At 41.9% G+C, this 17,042-nt stretch overlaps 2 protein-coding genes across 2 annotated transcripts; both read right to left on the bottom strand.

Moving 5' to 3' along the window:
* Window positions 1-31: 31 nt before the first annotated feature.
* henmt1 (HEN methyltransferase 1) lies at window positions 32-4,873 on the bottom strand. Its single transcript, XM_061683874.1, has 9 exons — window positions 4,790-4,873; window positions 4,520-4,632; window positions 3,319-3,453; window positions 3,026-3,208; window positions 1,230-1,413; window positions 987-1,104; window positions 622-727; window positions 254-411; window positions 32-108 (listed from the first exon to the last, which is right to left on the bottom strand). The coding sequence occupies exons 1-9, from the start codon at window positions 4,871-4,873 to the stop codon at window positions 32-34; spliced, it is 1,158 nt and encodes a 385-aa protein (XP_061539858.1).
* A 3,009-nt stretch (window positions 4,874-7,882) lies between these two features.
* Window positions 7,883-16,742, bottom strand: LOC133406505 (fibronectin type III domain-containing protein 7-like). Its single transcript, XM_061684165.1, has 13 exons — window positions 16,598-16,742; window positions 15,762-16,022; window positions 15,407-15,667; window positions 14,707-14,964; window positions 14,352-14,615; window positions 13,956-14,216; window positions 10,777-11,037; window positions 10,392-10,649; window positions 9,810-10,070; window positions 9,404-9,691; window positions 8,819-9,055; window positions 8,304-8,369; window positions 7,883-8,189 (listed from the first exon to the last, which is right to left on the bottom strand). Exons 1-13 carry the CDS (start codon window positions 16,740-16,742, stop codon window positions 7,909-7,911), a joined length of 3,102 nt encoding a protein of 1,033 aa, XP_061540149.1. The 3' UTR covers window positions 7,883-7,908.
* Window positions 16,743-17,042: the final 300 nt, after the last annotated feature.

Below are 17,042 nucleotides of genomic sequence, written 5' to 3'. Positions count from 1 at the left end.
CCGACTGAGTGGACACCTAATCCTCCATCACTCAGTGTTCCTCTTCCACATGGCTTCTCTCTGCATAGCCACTGTCCGTCAGATCATTCGGATCTTCATCTCCGGGGTCTACGAACACAGGTCAATGCGAGCGTGACCACCACATGTACCATTGGCTTTCAGGTGCAGATGAAACAAAATGTAAACTCATCTTTAGCTTGAAAGGTCGACGTGTTAATTGCAATTCAAAGCTGCAGACAGAGGGCAATGGTACCTTGTTCCTGACTGCAGAGAATTACAGCAGAGCGCTGCCGATTCATTTTAATTTGGGGATCATCTACAATTAGTTGTCTCAGATTGCTCAGACTTCCACTCAGCTCCCTTAATTTGGGGCAGCAAGTCCACAGCAATTGCAGGGGAACGGACACATGCCTGAGGCAGAAATAACACGCAGCAATGTGTCAAGTCAAGTGTATAGACGGTATACACTGGCATCATCTAGCAGTTTAAATTTCAAAAGAGAATGCCGGTTTTGAGTTGCAAATGTTTGACAATATTAAATACAGTAGAATCACTTTGTAAGACAACTCTGATGTAGGCTCAAAATGTGTCCATTCCCAAGTCTATAATTAGGATACACACCTGTGTAATGTGTGACACTGTGGTACTGGACTATTTGTCCAAAAGATGTCTCCATACTCTCCTACTCGCTCATCTTTGTCCACAGGATTTGCCTCTTCTAGTTTATCTAGGGGGTGGATTAGTTTAAAATATATAAGTAAAGAGAAATACTCAATATATCCTGGTAGCACAATCGCTATTAGCCACCTCGTCCCATAAAACAAAAATTACAAGCACAAACACAAGCTTTGAATAATTTGTGAACAAATCTGAAAGTCAGGTCAAAGGAAAAACAAACAAACAAAACACTGAAGAACATGGTTGGGACTTTAACCTGTACACATGTCTGTCCTCCACCCAACACAATTTAAAAAGGTGACTCTTACCGGTTCGCTTTTCCAGCCATTCTTTTTTTAGCTTTTCTGCCCAACACAGCAACTCACTGACCAGGATCTTCCGCAGGATGTTGTCGTCACGTAGGCTGGGATAGGTTACACTATAAAGCTAATCAGGAAACACATTCACAATAGTTGCACAGTTCATTCACATTGTGTTCTGCAACTAAAAACACTAAACAAAAGTTTACTATGACTAAAGAGCTGCTGCCTTGTAAAATCTACTGTACTTACCAGAGTGTATGGATAATTATCTTCTGCATTGTCACCAAACATGTGACCATCTCTGACCACCATGAGCCTGTGAAACACACCAATCTGGGTGCAGAAGCCAATCCTCTGCTCTTGGCCTGGGGGAGCTCGTCCCACGCCAGTGAATTCTGCCTTATAACCAAACTCTGAACCAACATTCAGGGCCCTGGAAACAAACACTAATTGGCTAGTGATCTCAAGACGTCTAAATTAGTAGCGGTGTATGTTGTCCACTCGAAGTCAACACCCTGCCCAATTAGACTCCGCCCCTCTGTTTCTCATCAGGGAAAAAAAAAAAAGGCAGGTGACTGTAATGATCTCATTTCTCAGACACCATCGTTCACACGTGGACCCGTCGACCCCATTTGTGCTCCAGCACTCACTCAGCACCACCACAGCACGTTAAGTATTCTCTCGAATTCATTTAATTGTGGAGCCTGCACGTCTGTTGTAAATGAGTTCCCTGTTCAGTATAAAAAAACGCTCTCCTATTATGTGGAGGCCAGCAATGGTAAGCATTCCAGGGAAGACGGCAACATACTATGATGTTTCCTGCACTGTACGCTGCTTTAATTGTATTTTTAGTTTTCTCTCCGTTTAAAATGTTAAGCTGTTTTTTCCTTTGTTTTGAAATGCTTTTAATCATGTAAAGCACATTGGCGCACCTCGTGTATGAAATGCGCTATATACTGTAAATAAATTTGCTTTGCCCTTGTTTTAAACTCACATTTCGGTTGAAGAAAAACTGTTGTTTAATATTATTTTTTTACAAAGCGCATTAATGGGATTAGAGCATTTTGAGAACCAAAAAAGATACAAAACTAATTTATACATTAAAAACTACATAATTTACAAGTCTGGGTTAATATTTTTGTCAGAATAAACAAAATTGATTTAATTTTTAGCACTACTCATTTCAGATTTTAAGGCAGCACAGTGGTCAAGTGGTTAGAACATACAGTAAATTTCAGAGGTTTAGGGCTCCAGCGTTAGTAATTGTTTGCACGTTCTCCCAATCCTTTTCTCCAGGTACTTTGGCTTCTCCCCACTTTCCAAAATCATGCATGCCAGGTTTATTTTCGACTAAATGATCTAAAAGGTATGACTGTAACTGTGAATGGTTCGTATATGTGTATAAGTGCCCTGCGATTGTCTGGCGATCAGTCCAGGATTTATCCTGAAGTTTTACCCAGAAGAAGACATGCATTATAAAAAAAATTGAAATATGAGATGCATTTGTACAAAAAAAAAAGTTAATAGACACATCCCTCCCATCTGCAGTTGAGTAAGTAAACAACCGCGGCCAAGATTTGCATTGTTGTTGCATTTATTTTTTTTACATTTTTTGATTTGCATTGTTGTTGCATTTATCCTCAAATCCATCCATCCATCCATTTTCTTATCCTCACTAGGGTCGCGAACGTGCTGAAGACGGGATACACCCTGAACCGGTCGCCAGCCAATCGCAGGGCACACAAAGACAAACAACCATTTGCACTCACATTCACACCTACGGGCAATTTTGAGTCTTCAATTAACCTACCGTGCATGTTTTGGGGTGTGGGAGGAAACCGGCGCGCGTGGAGAAAACCCACGCAGGCACGAGGAGAGCGTGCAAACTCCACACAGGCGGGGCCGGGGATTGAAACCCAGTCCTCAGAACTGTGAGGTTGACGCTCTAAAAAGTCGTCCACCGTGCCGCCTTTATCCTCAAATTCTGCCTAGGTATGGAGTAAACATATGGATGGACATAAGTGTATAAAAAAATAAACACACACCAGGATTGAAACTCCACTCTGGTCCACTCAAACTTGTGGTCACTGTGCCTGAAACCAGACAGTCCAGGGAAAAGTGGGTTGAACTCAGAATTTGGGGTACTGATGATCACAGTTTGTGGAGCCATGTATCCAAAGACCACATTAGAAAATGGTTCCAAATCATCAAGGGGGAGGTGCTCTATGCTGCAGTCATCGGCGTTGGGGGGGGATGAAGAGGACAGTTGGATTATTGTATTAAAACACACACACAAACATACACACACGAGATGGATGCCAATGACATAAAAACTTACAGCTCTATACTGGTCACCAAGTCAAATCCTCTGAAGCGGGCATCTTTTTGTGTGACAGAGCCCTGGTACAGCTGTACACACAGTTGATCAAAGGTTGGCTGCAGATAGTCAGTAGATAAAGGCGCTAGTCCGTGCCTGGGGGAGGGCACATCATTGGCATCACAACACAGGGCAACCAGTTTGAATTTGGAAAGAAGTGTTCATATTGACACTAGGTGACTACTAGTGACACTGTCTCTCTTTCTGCCATTGCCAAACTTTATTGAAAAAGTCTTCAATATTCTATACACAGTTGTGAACACATGGTCATTGGCCAAGAGCTGTACAATCATTTAACATCCATCCATCTTCTACTTTCCCGTGATGTCAGGCACCTCTGGACACACCTGCATTCGCCATGTTGGAGGTCGACGAATTGTTTTGTTCCAGTTCGTATTGAGCGTTTGAATACATAAATTTGATAGTCAATTACGGTGTGGTTTTTGGCTGCAGCAATAAGGGTGGGAAGGACAAAGTCCCGGTTCACTCTTTACCAGAACCAATTTAAACCAAAACCAATTTTAGTTCAGTACTTTTAATCTAACAGATATACAGTATATCTTGCATTGGATATTAGTCAATTGTTGCCAAGATTATTATGTTAAACGGATAAACATATGTCAGAAATGTAGGGGTTGGTCGACTGCCGGAACGTTGAGTAAACGGAACGCAAAGCTAGCTGTCAACCATTAAGTTTCACTAAAAGTGAAACAGTTTCAGTTTTAGTTCCGCGTGTCTTCACGCACAGTTCAGCAGTAAGAGATGATTTAATTTTATACCTTTTGATCGTGTTGCGACTTTGCTACTGCATCCAAAGTTTCTCAACTCAACTTTTTAGCCCTCATCTGAGCACATCTACGAAGGAGAGTTTAAAAAAGGTATAAAGGGTTATAGAGAAGAAGAAAAAAACAAACGCATGAACTTGTTTTTCCATTTCAATATTAGCTTATCTTCAGGAACTCCACCTCCAACATGGCGGCCAAACATACTAATCACGTGATTGAAAACTCTCTTCTGTATACCGGAAGTCGTTATTAGGGTCGCAGGTGCAGTGTAGATCAAAAGTACATCAAAATACATGACAAAGGCATGTATTAAGACACATATTGTTAAATTCCCTGACGTAGACATTCGTTAGTATTTATTTTGTCGGCACACTTACATCTTTTTCCTCAGCTTGGCGCCATTTTGGTCAACTCCAACCAACAACTTAATTTGACGATGAAACCTGAGCTTGCCAAGTAGGCTGCACTCGCCGCAGCCCAAGTCCGCCACCTCAAGACAAAATATTAAATGACTTTAAGATTCGCTAAAGTAGGGGGACTCAGCTTGTTATTGTGGCGAAATAAAATAAAATCAATAATTTTTTTTTTTTTTTTTTTTTTTTAAGTTCATCACGCACAGGTCAAGAGGCCAAACAAGGACATGGTACCTTTTGGGGGTTATTCCTCCTGACAAAGTCAACGACAAAGTCATGTCTCTGAGTGTGAAGCGACGGTTTGAACAGCTGCGACATTTTGTAGTTTGACTCGCAGCTGCTTACTCAAAACTTGTTAGAAAGGGCTATTGAAACTTCTAACACTAGATGGCAATGTTGACTCGAGATCAACTTTTTTTTTTTTTTTTTTTTTTTTTTTTTTGTCGTCTACTATGAACGAAAACCATCAATAGAGGACGTTTTTCGTGTGGGAAATGAAAGTCTTCCAGAAAATGCATTTTGTCTTCCTTCAACTCACACGTTGACCATAAAAACTAGGTACATTTCTTTATTCGTCTATCCAACCATCAGATATGACCCACTCCATTCTTTTATCCGGCCTGCCAAACATTTACATTATCAAACTCCTGTAATATTTGTTGGACTAATTTACATTTTTGATGAAATCTTTTTTTTTTTTGTATTATTATTCATTGATCTCATAAATGATTTGTTAACTCATTTACTGTACATAAAAGTATTGGTAAAATAAGCAATATTTCAGGTACTACAGTATATATGCTTGAAAATAATTGGTCAATTAATTATCATGAAATGTATTATAATACAATAGAAATGAGATTGTATTTTTGTATTATTAAAATTCTATGTATTTTACTTTATTTTACATATTTACAAATTTTAACGTTTTTCTTTTGTTTTTACTTGACCGGGCCCATCTGTGCCATTCATTCTCATTCATCTTCCGTTCCACTTCTCCTCACAAGCGTCGCAGGCGTGCTGGAGCCTATCCCACCTATCTCCGGGCGAGAGGCGGGGTACACCCTGAACTGGTCGCCAGCCAATCACAGGGCACATAACAACAAACAACCATTTGCACTCACAATCACACCTATGGGCAATTTAGAGTTTTTATTTAACCTAGCACGCAGGTTTTGGGGATGTGGGAGGAAAACCCACGCAGACACGGGGAGAACATGCAAAATCCACACAGGCGGGGTTGGGATTTGAACCCCGATCCGCATAACTGTGAGGCAGATGTGCTAACCAGTCGTCCACCGTGCCGCCCATCTGTCCCATTTAATAATCAAATGTGGAACCTGAGCACAAAAGGTAGAACCACATTCACACCCGTGGAAAATGTGTCATCCACCAAGCAAATTGAATTTGAAATCAGCAGCACGGTGGGCGACTTGTTAGCACATCCACCTCACAGTTCAGATGTTGTGGGTTCAAAACCAGGCTCTGGCCTTCCTGTGTGGAGTTTGCATCTCGTCCGTTGCATGCGTGGGTTTTCTCCGGGTATTCCGATTTCCTTCCGCATTTCAAACATGCATGGTAGGACAGGTTAACTGAAGACTCTAAATTGTCCGTCGGTGTTGGTGTGAATGCTTGTCTGTCTATATGTGCCCGGCAATTGGCTGGCGACCATTTCAAGGTGTACCCTCCCGCCAGGAGACCCGTGACCCTTGTGAGCATAAGAAGTACAGAGAATGGATGGATGGATGAATTTAAAAACAAAGTTGTGGAAGAATAGACTGCAGGCAGGCCATTCTAGCACCTGCACTCTTTTACTACGAAGCCACGCTGTTGTAACACGTGGAGAATGTGGTATGACATTGTCTTGCTGAAATAAGCAGGGGCGTCCATGAAAAAGACGTTACTTGGATGGCAGCGTATGTTTCTCCAAAACCTGTATGTACCTTACAGCATTAATGGTGCCTACACAGATGTCTAAGTTACCCATGCCATTGGCATTAACACAGCCCCATACCATCACAGATGCTGGCTTTTGAACTTTGCATCCATAAAAGTCCGCATGGTTCTTTTCCTCTTTGGCCCGGAGGACACGAGGTCCACAATTTCCAAAAACAATTTGAAATGTGGACTCTTTCGACCACAGAACCCTTTTCCACTTTGCATCAGTCCATCTTAGATGTGCTCGGGCCCAGAGAAGCCGGCGGCGTTTCTGGGTGTTGGTGATAAATGGCTTTTGCTTTGCATAGTAGAGTTTCAAGTTGTACTTACGGATGTAGCACCGAACTGTATTTACTGACATTGGTTTTCTGAAGTGTTCCTGAGCCCATGCGGTGATATCCTTTACACATTGATGTCGGTTTTTGATGCAGTGCCGCCTGAGGGATCGAAGTTCACGGGCATTCGATGTTGGTTTTCGGTCTTGCCGCTTACATGCAGTGATTTCTCCAGATTCTCTGAACCTTTTGATGATATTATGGACCGTAGATGATGAAATTCCTAAATTCCTTGCAATTGTACGTTGATGAACATTGTCCTTAAACTGTTGGACTATTTGCTCACAGACTTGTTCACGAAGAGGTGAACCTCGCCCCATCTTTGCTTGCGAATGACTGAGCAATTCAGGGAAGCTCCTTTTATACCCAATCATGGCACCCAGCTGTTCCCAATTAGCCTGTTCACCTGTGGGATGTTCCAAACAGGTGTTTGATGAGCATTACTCAACTTTCTCAGTCTTTTTTGCCACCCGTCCCAGGTTTTTTGGAACGTGTTGCAGCCATAAAATTCTAAGTTAAGGATTATTTGCTAAAAACAATAAAGTGTATCAGTTTGAACATTACATATATTGTCTTTTTAGTGTATTCAATTAAATATAGGTTGAACATGATTTGCAAATCGTTGTATTTTTTTTTTAATTTATGTTTAACACAACGTCCCAACTTCATTGGAATTGGGGTTGGAAAATGTTCTGGAGTTGTTCAGTAAGTGATATCATTGTGTTCCTGTTGTACATTAATCAGAAAATATACTGTATGGTCGTACATAATATAGCCTGCAATTTACTCCAGTACAGGAACAAGTTAGTAATCAGATGAAGGACGACGCACTATCTGCAAAAAGAAAAGTAACAACACAATTTATGATGAATACAGTACAGTGATTCCACATTCAAGCAACAATAATGAGAATGTACATAGGCTACCAGAAATAGTTATAGGTACAACTAAATAATTTAAAAGTGCACTTGAAAAAAGTTTTCCCTGCAGGTTTGATCCAAATTTTATTTGTGAACAAAACATCTATCAAACATGATGGTATTTCTGTGCAATCCAATGTTCATATTAAGAGGGTGTGTTTCATTTGGAGGCACCGGTGGTTCTGCACTTTGGCCTGCTGTAGTTGCTTTGGCTGATGGGGGTTCTGGCTGCCAGTCTGATGCAATAGGTGGTGCTGGGCTTGAGGTCAGTCTCAGTGTAAAAACTTCCTTCCACAATTCTTACTCGGGGTTGATAATGTTGCTCTCTCTGTTCCTCCACCATGATGAGTGTATACTCAGTTGCATCTTTGACTGGTGTCCACCTCACATGTATCGACACTCCATTTAATGCTACATTTAGAATGTTTGGGATTCCCAGAGCTGAGAGTAGAGAGGAATAAAGATGAGTGAGAATTGTGTTTTAATTATTCACTTAAAAAGAACACTACCAATGACAGGTTTTTATTTATTTTATTATCATAAAACAGCATTAACCTTTGTCGATGTTGGCATGGATCATTGAAGCCCGCAAATGTCTTTTCCTGCGAGTTCCTACTGGACCTGGGAATCAAAGGAGCACGTTTTAGATTTCTGAGGGACAACGTTTGAATTAATGTATCATATTTTTGTTAAATGATTAAAAATCCCTTCCACCTGCAAAATCTATTTTACCTCTGAAGAGAACTCTAATTGTTCCCCTTCTTTAAGCATACTGTAATAGGTGACAAATTGACATGAAGCTGATTCAGAGCAGGGAAATATAGTTTTGATTTTGGTCAGGACTGGTCGGCATCGTAGTGTTTACCCATAGAAATGTGATAATCAATTGTCCTGTCTTGATACCAGTGCATATACTGTGTGTAACACAAACATAGATACATTTATATCATCCATATTTTGTTATTATTTAAGTGTTTTATAGGTATTTCCGGTTGGAGAAAGTATTTGGACAACGTTTTAGTTCAAGTAAATAAAACTCGATTTATTGTTTCATTAAAACATTATGTAACCTGTCATATTGCTACTCGGAAGGCTCTCTCCAACAGCATTGCTGGCTGTCACTGCAATGGAACCAGGACTGAAGTTGGTCAACTGGCAAGAGAGGCCGGCGGTGGTGCAAAGCACTACGATCCCTTCCCCTGAGACATCGTAGACGCTGTAGCTTGTGGCCAGCACTGACGCCTCCCAGGAAAGCACAGCAGACTGACTGCTGCCACTGTATTGTACATTCATTGGAGCACACGGCACTAGAAAACAAAGAATAACATGCTGTTGACAAGACATCTAAGTCTCACCTCTCTAAGACACTCTATTTGTGTGTCAAATTGTATACTTTTTCTTCGGTGAGTAGAACATTTTATCTCAATAATACAAAAATTGTGAAGATTTCATTTTAGACCAGAGAGTTATGGTTCTACTGCCCATTGTAAACACACAAAAAAGGCCCCAGAGGTGATTTTTGTTGTGATTTAGCACTATATACTGTAAATACAACTGTCTTACACAGTTAAATAAACAGTTGAGCAGATGTACAATATATCTTTTAATAAAGTATCCACAATGGCACTAAATGTGTCTCCAGTGTACTGTCTTACCTGTGACTCCAGTAAAGGCACGAGAAGGCTTACTGGTTCCAGCTGAGTTTCTTGAGCGAACCGTGAGGTTGTACGTTGTGCCGCAAGGCATCAGGGTCTCAAAGTATGGCACGGATAGCCAGTAAGAAGAGAGACTCATCAGGGCTTGGGAGTTGTCTTGGATCCGGCCAAATATCTCCACTAAGTACTCGACACCTGAACAGTTGACTGTTTCCCATGAGCTCATGAGCCAGTCATTTTGGTCTATTTTCTGCATTCTAACATCAAGAGCAGTGGGAGCGCATGGAGCTGAAGAAGGAAGTACAAATGAATTCATTCGTCATTGTCATCGTGGTTAAAATGTAAAAGTGCATTAAGGAATTGGTTTCGGCATCATTTATGCATCTACTGTACGTGTAGGTATTACCTGCTCCTTTCTCTACAGGCGCACTTAACGAACTGTTGCAGAAGCTGTCAGAGGCTTCAACTGAGAAATTGTACATGCCACCACATTGCAGTCCTTTGATAGTGCAGGAATTATCGGCACTGTCACAGGAAAGAATTTCTCCTTCCATAGTCTGGGCACGCCCATAATACTTCACAGCGCCTTCAGCAGAGGTCCATGTAAGGATGGCAGCAATGTCCTCACATTCAAAATCCACTGTAAGGGTCGAAGGTGGACAAGGGACTGCAAAGGAAAAGGACCCATGCATTAAATGCTTTACAAGTATTTGGTGAAACTGGGAAAAAAAAAACTACTGTGTAAAAAATAATGATTAACGGCGCAGAAAATCATATATATCCATCTATTTTATATTCTCTGCACCTATCTTGTTTTCTGACAGTTTGAGCATGGGGAGAAAGGGGTATTTTTAATAGACCCATTTGCACTAAACATTCAGGAAGTCCGTTTCCATATTTTCTTATTTGACTATATATGTCACAGTGAACCAATTTTCTTAAGCTTCAAACTGTCAGTAGAAATGAAAGATTTGCCTGTTTTGTTCACCTGTTGTGAAAGATGCAGCGCTAGGTTCACTGGTGCAGTTATCTCCCCTAGCAGTGACGCTCAGGTTGTATGGCTGGCCGCAGTGTAGATCAGCGAGGGTGCAATTATTCACGGAGGTGTTGCAGTTCTCCGTGTGTCCATCTTTACCTACGGCTGTCATCAGGTATGATGTGGCCACAGGGGAGTGGGCCCATGTCGCCATGGGTCCATTGTCCTCGCAAGTGGACATCACAGTCAGATTGTTTGGGGTGCAGGGAACTAAATAAAACGACCAAATAACAATGACGTCAACTGCAGTATCACTGAAAAAAGAATACATACCCCTAAAAATATTTGTTTCTGTATGAGGAAAAAGGATCATACTGGTGAAGATTAAATACTGTACCTGTTTTGATCCTTGTGGGTGGACTTCTCAGGCTGCTGCACTTATCAGAGGAAGCCGATACAGTGATGCTGTAGTGCATGTCACAGCGAACATCCTGGAGTTCACAAGAACTAGAAGTGCTGTTGCAGGAAATCATGGGTTGGCCGTGGCCCTCAGCGGTGACTATGTAAAATGACGTCTCGTTTGACATCTCCCATTCGACAAGGATGCTGTCACTGTTGCATTGTGTCACTGTGTTGATTGATGTGAGGGCACAAGGACCTGCAGGACACCACACATAAGATATGTTCGAAACGTTTGCAGTTGGATAGTTCAAGTATTCCCAGAGACTGACTGGCGACCAGTTCAGGGTGTCGTCTGCCTTATGCCCGAAGTCCGCTGGGTTACGCTCCGGCACCCCTCAACCCTGAACAGGACAAGCAGTATTGATAATGGATGGATGGATGGATGGATGGATAGTTCAAGTAATTTGGGCTCAATAATACAGTTGATTCATGCTTTGAAAAGGTGCGACTTTACAAAATGTTATCCCTGCAATTCAACATCGTATCAGTCAAGGAACTTCTTTGCACAAGAATAGTAACTGAAGAGGCAAGCCGCATCAATATCGAGTGCTTTGGGAAGATCTGGTTCTGCTCGCTTCATCAGCTGTATTCTTCGACTCTGAGTGGAGCCGATCGCAGCTGAGTCTAAAGCATGAGAATCAGCACCTCCAAAAGTGAGATCGTGGTCCTCAGTCGGAGGGGAAGAGTCCTCTCCAGGTTGGGATGAGATCCTGAGTATATGGCCAGCGCACAAGTAAGCTATCGAATGAATACTCTAACGGCTTGGCCATGAAGATTTTGGACAGGATCTCATCTCTCTCCACTTTTTTTCCCATCAAAGACTACACGGACAATTCAGCGCACTTATAGGATATCGAATTCATGTTTAAAAGGCTTTCCATAGATGTTGAGGTCTTGCTCACAAGTTGGGGAAGGACGGAAAGGGAGATCGACAGATGGATCTGTGTACATCTGCAATGATGCGGACTCGGCATCAGTCTGTTGTGGTGAAGAAGGAGCCGAGCTGGGTAGCAAAGCTCTCGATGTAACCTTACTCTGATATTAGTACAATTTGCGAGTCAACTTCAATCCCCCATCCCGTCTTAGTATCTTACACACGGGATAGTGAGTCAGGCAAAAGCCGGTTGAAATGGCCAGTGAGAAAGCAGCTTCTATGCGTTTATCTTCGGACTAGTCTGGGGACGGGATTCCCTCCAGAAGAGCAGGATGATGTGGCCAGGGAGAGCGAGGTATGGGCTCATCTGCGTAGGCTGCTGCCCCCGCAACCTGTTCTCATGTAAGCGGAAGAAGATGGATGAATGGATTTTTTTCCACAAAAATCAAACAAATAATAGTGTCCTATTATGATGTCCATCTATCCATTTCCTATGGCGCTTGTCCTCATTAGTGTAGCTGACATTGGGCTTACACCTTGCAGTGGTATTCAATGATGAATATGTGTGTGTGTTTCTATGGAATGTATGTAAAATTACAGTATATAGAGTATATTTATAACATACAGTATACAGTCATGAAAAAAAAAAATATTACACCTTGTTTCTTCGATTTCTTCTTCATTATAATACCTGGTACCACCAAAGGCATTTTGCCTGAAAAATACAAAAGCTTAATTGATTTATTAAATATAATTTTGGTTATTATCAAGAAAAGCATGGAAAATGACCAGCGCTAGATATCAGCTCTTATATTCAACTATTATAAGCTAGTTTCGTTGTCATCATTATATTTGTCCAAACAAAGGTACCTTTTAGTTGCACTTGGCATTAGAAATGAACAAGTGAAGAAACAAGGGGTCTAACATTTTATCAATGACAACATTATTTCTATTTCTAAATTTAGACGTACTTTACTCATACTTAACACTGTGTAGTTCAATCGTTATGTTCAAGCTTTTAGTGTGCAATAGTCTTGGATTTGACTGCATCTGATTGAGTGCAGTGCTGTTTTTCATAGTGTACGGCGCCATGACGCTCAAAAAAGTGGACCTTTTTTGCTCCACTTGGACAATAAGTAGGGCAATGAAATGCATGAATTAAATGTTATTTCGTACTGTGACATGAACTTTGAATTATTCCACTGTTGAAGGGTACAGGTCCAGCAACTCAAATAATAGTATGTTTAGATTATGAGCAAAACAATTTAAGTTTATGAGTAAAAAAAATAAAATAAAAATCTATAAATGATAATGGTACAGAAATACATATACAGGCGAATAGCCCACTGCAAAAGAAACAAATTATTGTTGTGTTGTCATGTGTGCTCTGCTACGTTTTCCCAATTTAATTCGAATGTGCAACTGTGCGTTTTGTACGGCCTATAAGCATCTAAGCATGGCCTTTTAAATAAGTGAATGTTCCATAAAAAAAGCTAAACATGAAACTCTTAAACATGAAACTCTTCGAAAGTGTATCTATGAGTCGAACCTTTTCAAACTCTCAGACAAACTAATAGATTTCACCACAAGGTTGCACTTGAGAGCCAATCATAAGCGTCGGCTTTTGAAGGAGGAAGTGACATTAAAAGAAATCTGAGCATTTGAGCATTTACTTCTAATGTAACAAAAATTGTAATCATGGAAATAATCGAAATGCAACTGTAATTTGATTGCACAGTTTCTCTCAATTATTTAATAGATTACAATTACATACATTATGTAATCAAATTATATAATTGTGTTACATGTAACGGGCGGCACGGTGGCCGACTGGTTAGAGCGTCAGCCTCACAGTTCTGAGGACCTGGGTTCAATCCCCGGCCCCGCCTGTGTGGAGTTTGCATGTTCTCCCCGTGCCTGCGTGGGTTTTCTCCGGGCACTCCGGTTTCCTCCCACATCCCAAAAAAAATGCATTCATTGGAGACTCTAAATTGCCCGTAGGTGTGACTGTGAGTGCGAATGGTTGTCTGTTTGTATGTGCCCTGCGATTGGCTGGCAACCAGTTCAGGGTGTACCCCGCCTCCTGCCCGATGACAGCTGGGATAGGCTCCAGCACACCTGCGACCCTAGTGAGGAAAAGCGGCTCAGAAAATGGATGGATGTTACATGTAACGCACTCAGTGGATATGGCAAACGTGCAGTATGTCATAAACACATTGAGATAAACTGTTGGAAATTACCTGAATGTATCTCGACTGCAGGACTGGGCTCGCTCTCGCAGTCATTTCTTACAGACACGAGTGTAACGTTGTAGCTGTCTCCACATGGTAGATTCTCAAAAGTGCAGACTGTACCACTCGAGTTGCAGTACAGTCTCGCTCCATTGTGGCTTGCTGCCACGACATGGAAGTAATGGGCATCAGGGTTGTGGGACCAAGACACAGACATGGCACCCTCATCACAAACTGCATCAACAATCACGCCCTGAGGTGGACAAGGAGCTGCAGGGTAACGAGCAAGAGATAACCAAAAGCGGATGCATGTAAATATAGTACCATTGAATTTATAGAGCTACAGTACTGATGGAATCATGCACTCTAGTAGAAGAACTCTGCCCTTGCTTTTTTTCACGGTACCTGTCTGCACAAAAATTGTTTCGCTCTCCACACTGGAGCAGGACTCATCTTGGCCAAATACGCTCACATTATAGGTCTGTCCACACTGAAGCTCGCTCATTTTGCAAGAGGTCATAGTGTTGTTACATTCAGTCTGGTGGGTTCCATCTGAAGTGACACCCACTGCATGGTAGGAGACTGCTCCACTCGCCGCCTTCCATGTAACAGCAACAGAGTTTGAGTGACACTGCAGAGAAGCCTTAACATCGGTTGGCCTGCAAGGTACTAGAAGAGAGAGGAGGTGATATGATTGAACACATATCAACTATTGTAATTGTGCAACTTTTAAAAACGTCATCATTTCGTCGACAGTTACCGGACTGCAAGTTCAGGTAGCTTTGACTGTTATCGCAGCGTCCATCCAGAGCTGTCACTGTAAGGTTGTACAGCTGGCCACAGCGCATGTGGGGTAGCTGACAACTGGACTTCGTGTTGTTACATTCAATCTGATGACCACTGGGCCCAAACGCTTGCAGCATGTAGGAGGACACACCCTCACCTTCTTCCCAAGACACAACTCCCATGTTGTCACTGCACAGCATCTCTGCTGTTACCATCTGTGGCACGCAGGGCACTGCAAAGAAACGCGTGGGAATGAAGGATGAAGAATTAATATTAGATCAGCATCAGCCTGTCTAAATATGACACTGAATATTGGGCAACATTCAACATTTCTCATATGTAACATTGTGCCTAACTTCATACTGTATGAACTTTTAATTTGGTTGGCTGGTTTGTTATAGTAAATCAGATCAGCGCTTATGCATAAAATACACAACTGAGCCGAAAACAAAACATTTTGGAGTGGCCAAGAAATAACCTATTTAATCTACTATTTTGTTCGTTGTTTTGTTAGCAGTTCAGCCAGTCATCATCTATCAGAGATGGTTCTGTAACTTTCCTGGTAAGATGTTGGTGCCCCGCTATATTTTCAACTACAAACGCCACATAAATGAAGCATTTCTGCCATGATTAGGATGATTATCTGTTCATTAATCAGTCTGAACATTACCTACCTGTAGCGACTTGCTCTATCGGGCTGTGGGAACTGTTGCAGGCGTCAACTTGGCTCACAACTGTCACACTGTAGGTGAGCCCACACTGCATGCCCTGCACTATGCAGTGATGCATGTCCGTTATACACATGCTGACATCACCTTTGCTGCTCGCCACAGAAGCGTGGAAGTGTGGAGCATAACCTGTTGACTGCCAGGTAATGTTGAGGACACCGGACAGACAGTCAAGGTCATTCTGGATGTTCCATGGCACACATGGTGCTGTGGGAGGAAAGAGAGGACAGACAGTAGTTAGTGAGAGTACATTGCATGCTTATATTCTAATAAGGATGTACTGTACTGTAATGTATCCCACCTGTTGTAATTTCTTCGATGTTACTTTTGTCTCCAATACATTTTTCATCTACACCCACAACATAGACTTGGTACTGCTGTCCACATTGAAGACCAGCTATGGAACAGGAAGTGCTACTGGTGTTGCACAGCCATCGCTGGCCCTGTTCATTCTCTGCTACGACCATGTAGCTCACTGAGCCATGTGAGGCCTGCCATGACACCGAGATGTTGTTTGAGTCGCAGGATGAGTCAACATGTAGCTGGGTGGGAGGGCAAGGTGCTACGGGGGATGAGACCAAAACAGGTTAGTAAGATTGTCAGCGCATCACCAGATGTAATACGTGTTTGTTTTTTGTGTTTTTAATTAAATTCCTCTAACATTACTTGAAAAAGCTCTAATATGATGAAAACAGAATACAATGATTTGCAAATACTTTTCAACATATATTCAACTGAATACACTACAAAGACAAGATCCATCCATCCATCCATCCATTTTCTGAGCCGCTTCTCCTCACTAGGGTCAGCGGGCGTGCTGGAGCCTATCCCGGCTATCTTCGGGGGATAGGCGGGGTACACCCTGAACTGGTTGCCAGCCCATCACAGTGCACATATCAACAAACAACCATTTGCACTCACATTCACACCTAGGGGCAATTTAGAGTTTTCAATTAACCTACCATGCATGTTTTGGGGATGTGTGAGGAAAAAAAAAATTTGAATTTTCAAGACAGCTGCTGTCCTGGGATGTACTTTTAAGTCTGTTAATTATATTATGCTGAAGATTAATTATTGGCGAGAATTTCAAAGTGCTCCTTCAAAAAGTACATTTTTACAATATACAGTTCTTCTTACCTGACTGGAACAACAAAGGGAGGCTTGGTTTGCTCCAGCATCCTCTGCCAACAGTCACAACTGAGATGACGGCTGTCTCACCACAGTTTAGGCCTGTGAGTATGCAGTACGTATCGCTAGAGTTACAGCCGTGGTGGTCAGCCATAGAGGTCACTGCTGTAGCTTCATAGTAGTCTGCTCGCCTTGCAGCGTTCCAAGTCACATGGACCACACTCCCATTGCACTGCAGAGACCCCTGCACATTGGTGGGAGGACAGGGACCTAAGGGAAAATAAGCAAAAGAGGAGGATCAATCAGCATTAAGGAGGTAAAGTGAGGAAAATGTGGCTAAGTTTGTTACAGTATTTGTATTCCTCAGATTTTACACTTTATTAGGTACAAATGCACATTTTATTGCTGATCCAAAAGCTTTATCAACAATGTTACTGTGGTTTTGGTTTGCAGT

The sequence above is a fragment of the Phycodurus eques genome, chromosome 8 (genome assembly GCF_024500275.1).
Source record: "Phycodurus eques isolate BA_2022a chromosome 8, UOR_Pequ_1.1, whole genome shotgun sequence".
NCBI lineage: Eukaryota > Metazoa > Chordata > Actinopteri > Syngnathiformes > Syngnathidae > Phycodurus > Phycodurus eques.
Note: the sequence above shows the minus strand (reverse complement) of the source record. Positions and strands in the feature narration are given on the sequence as shown.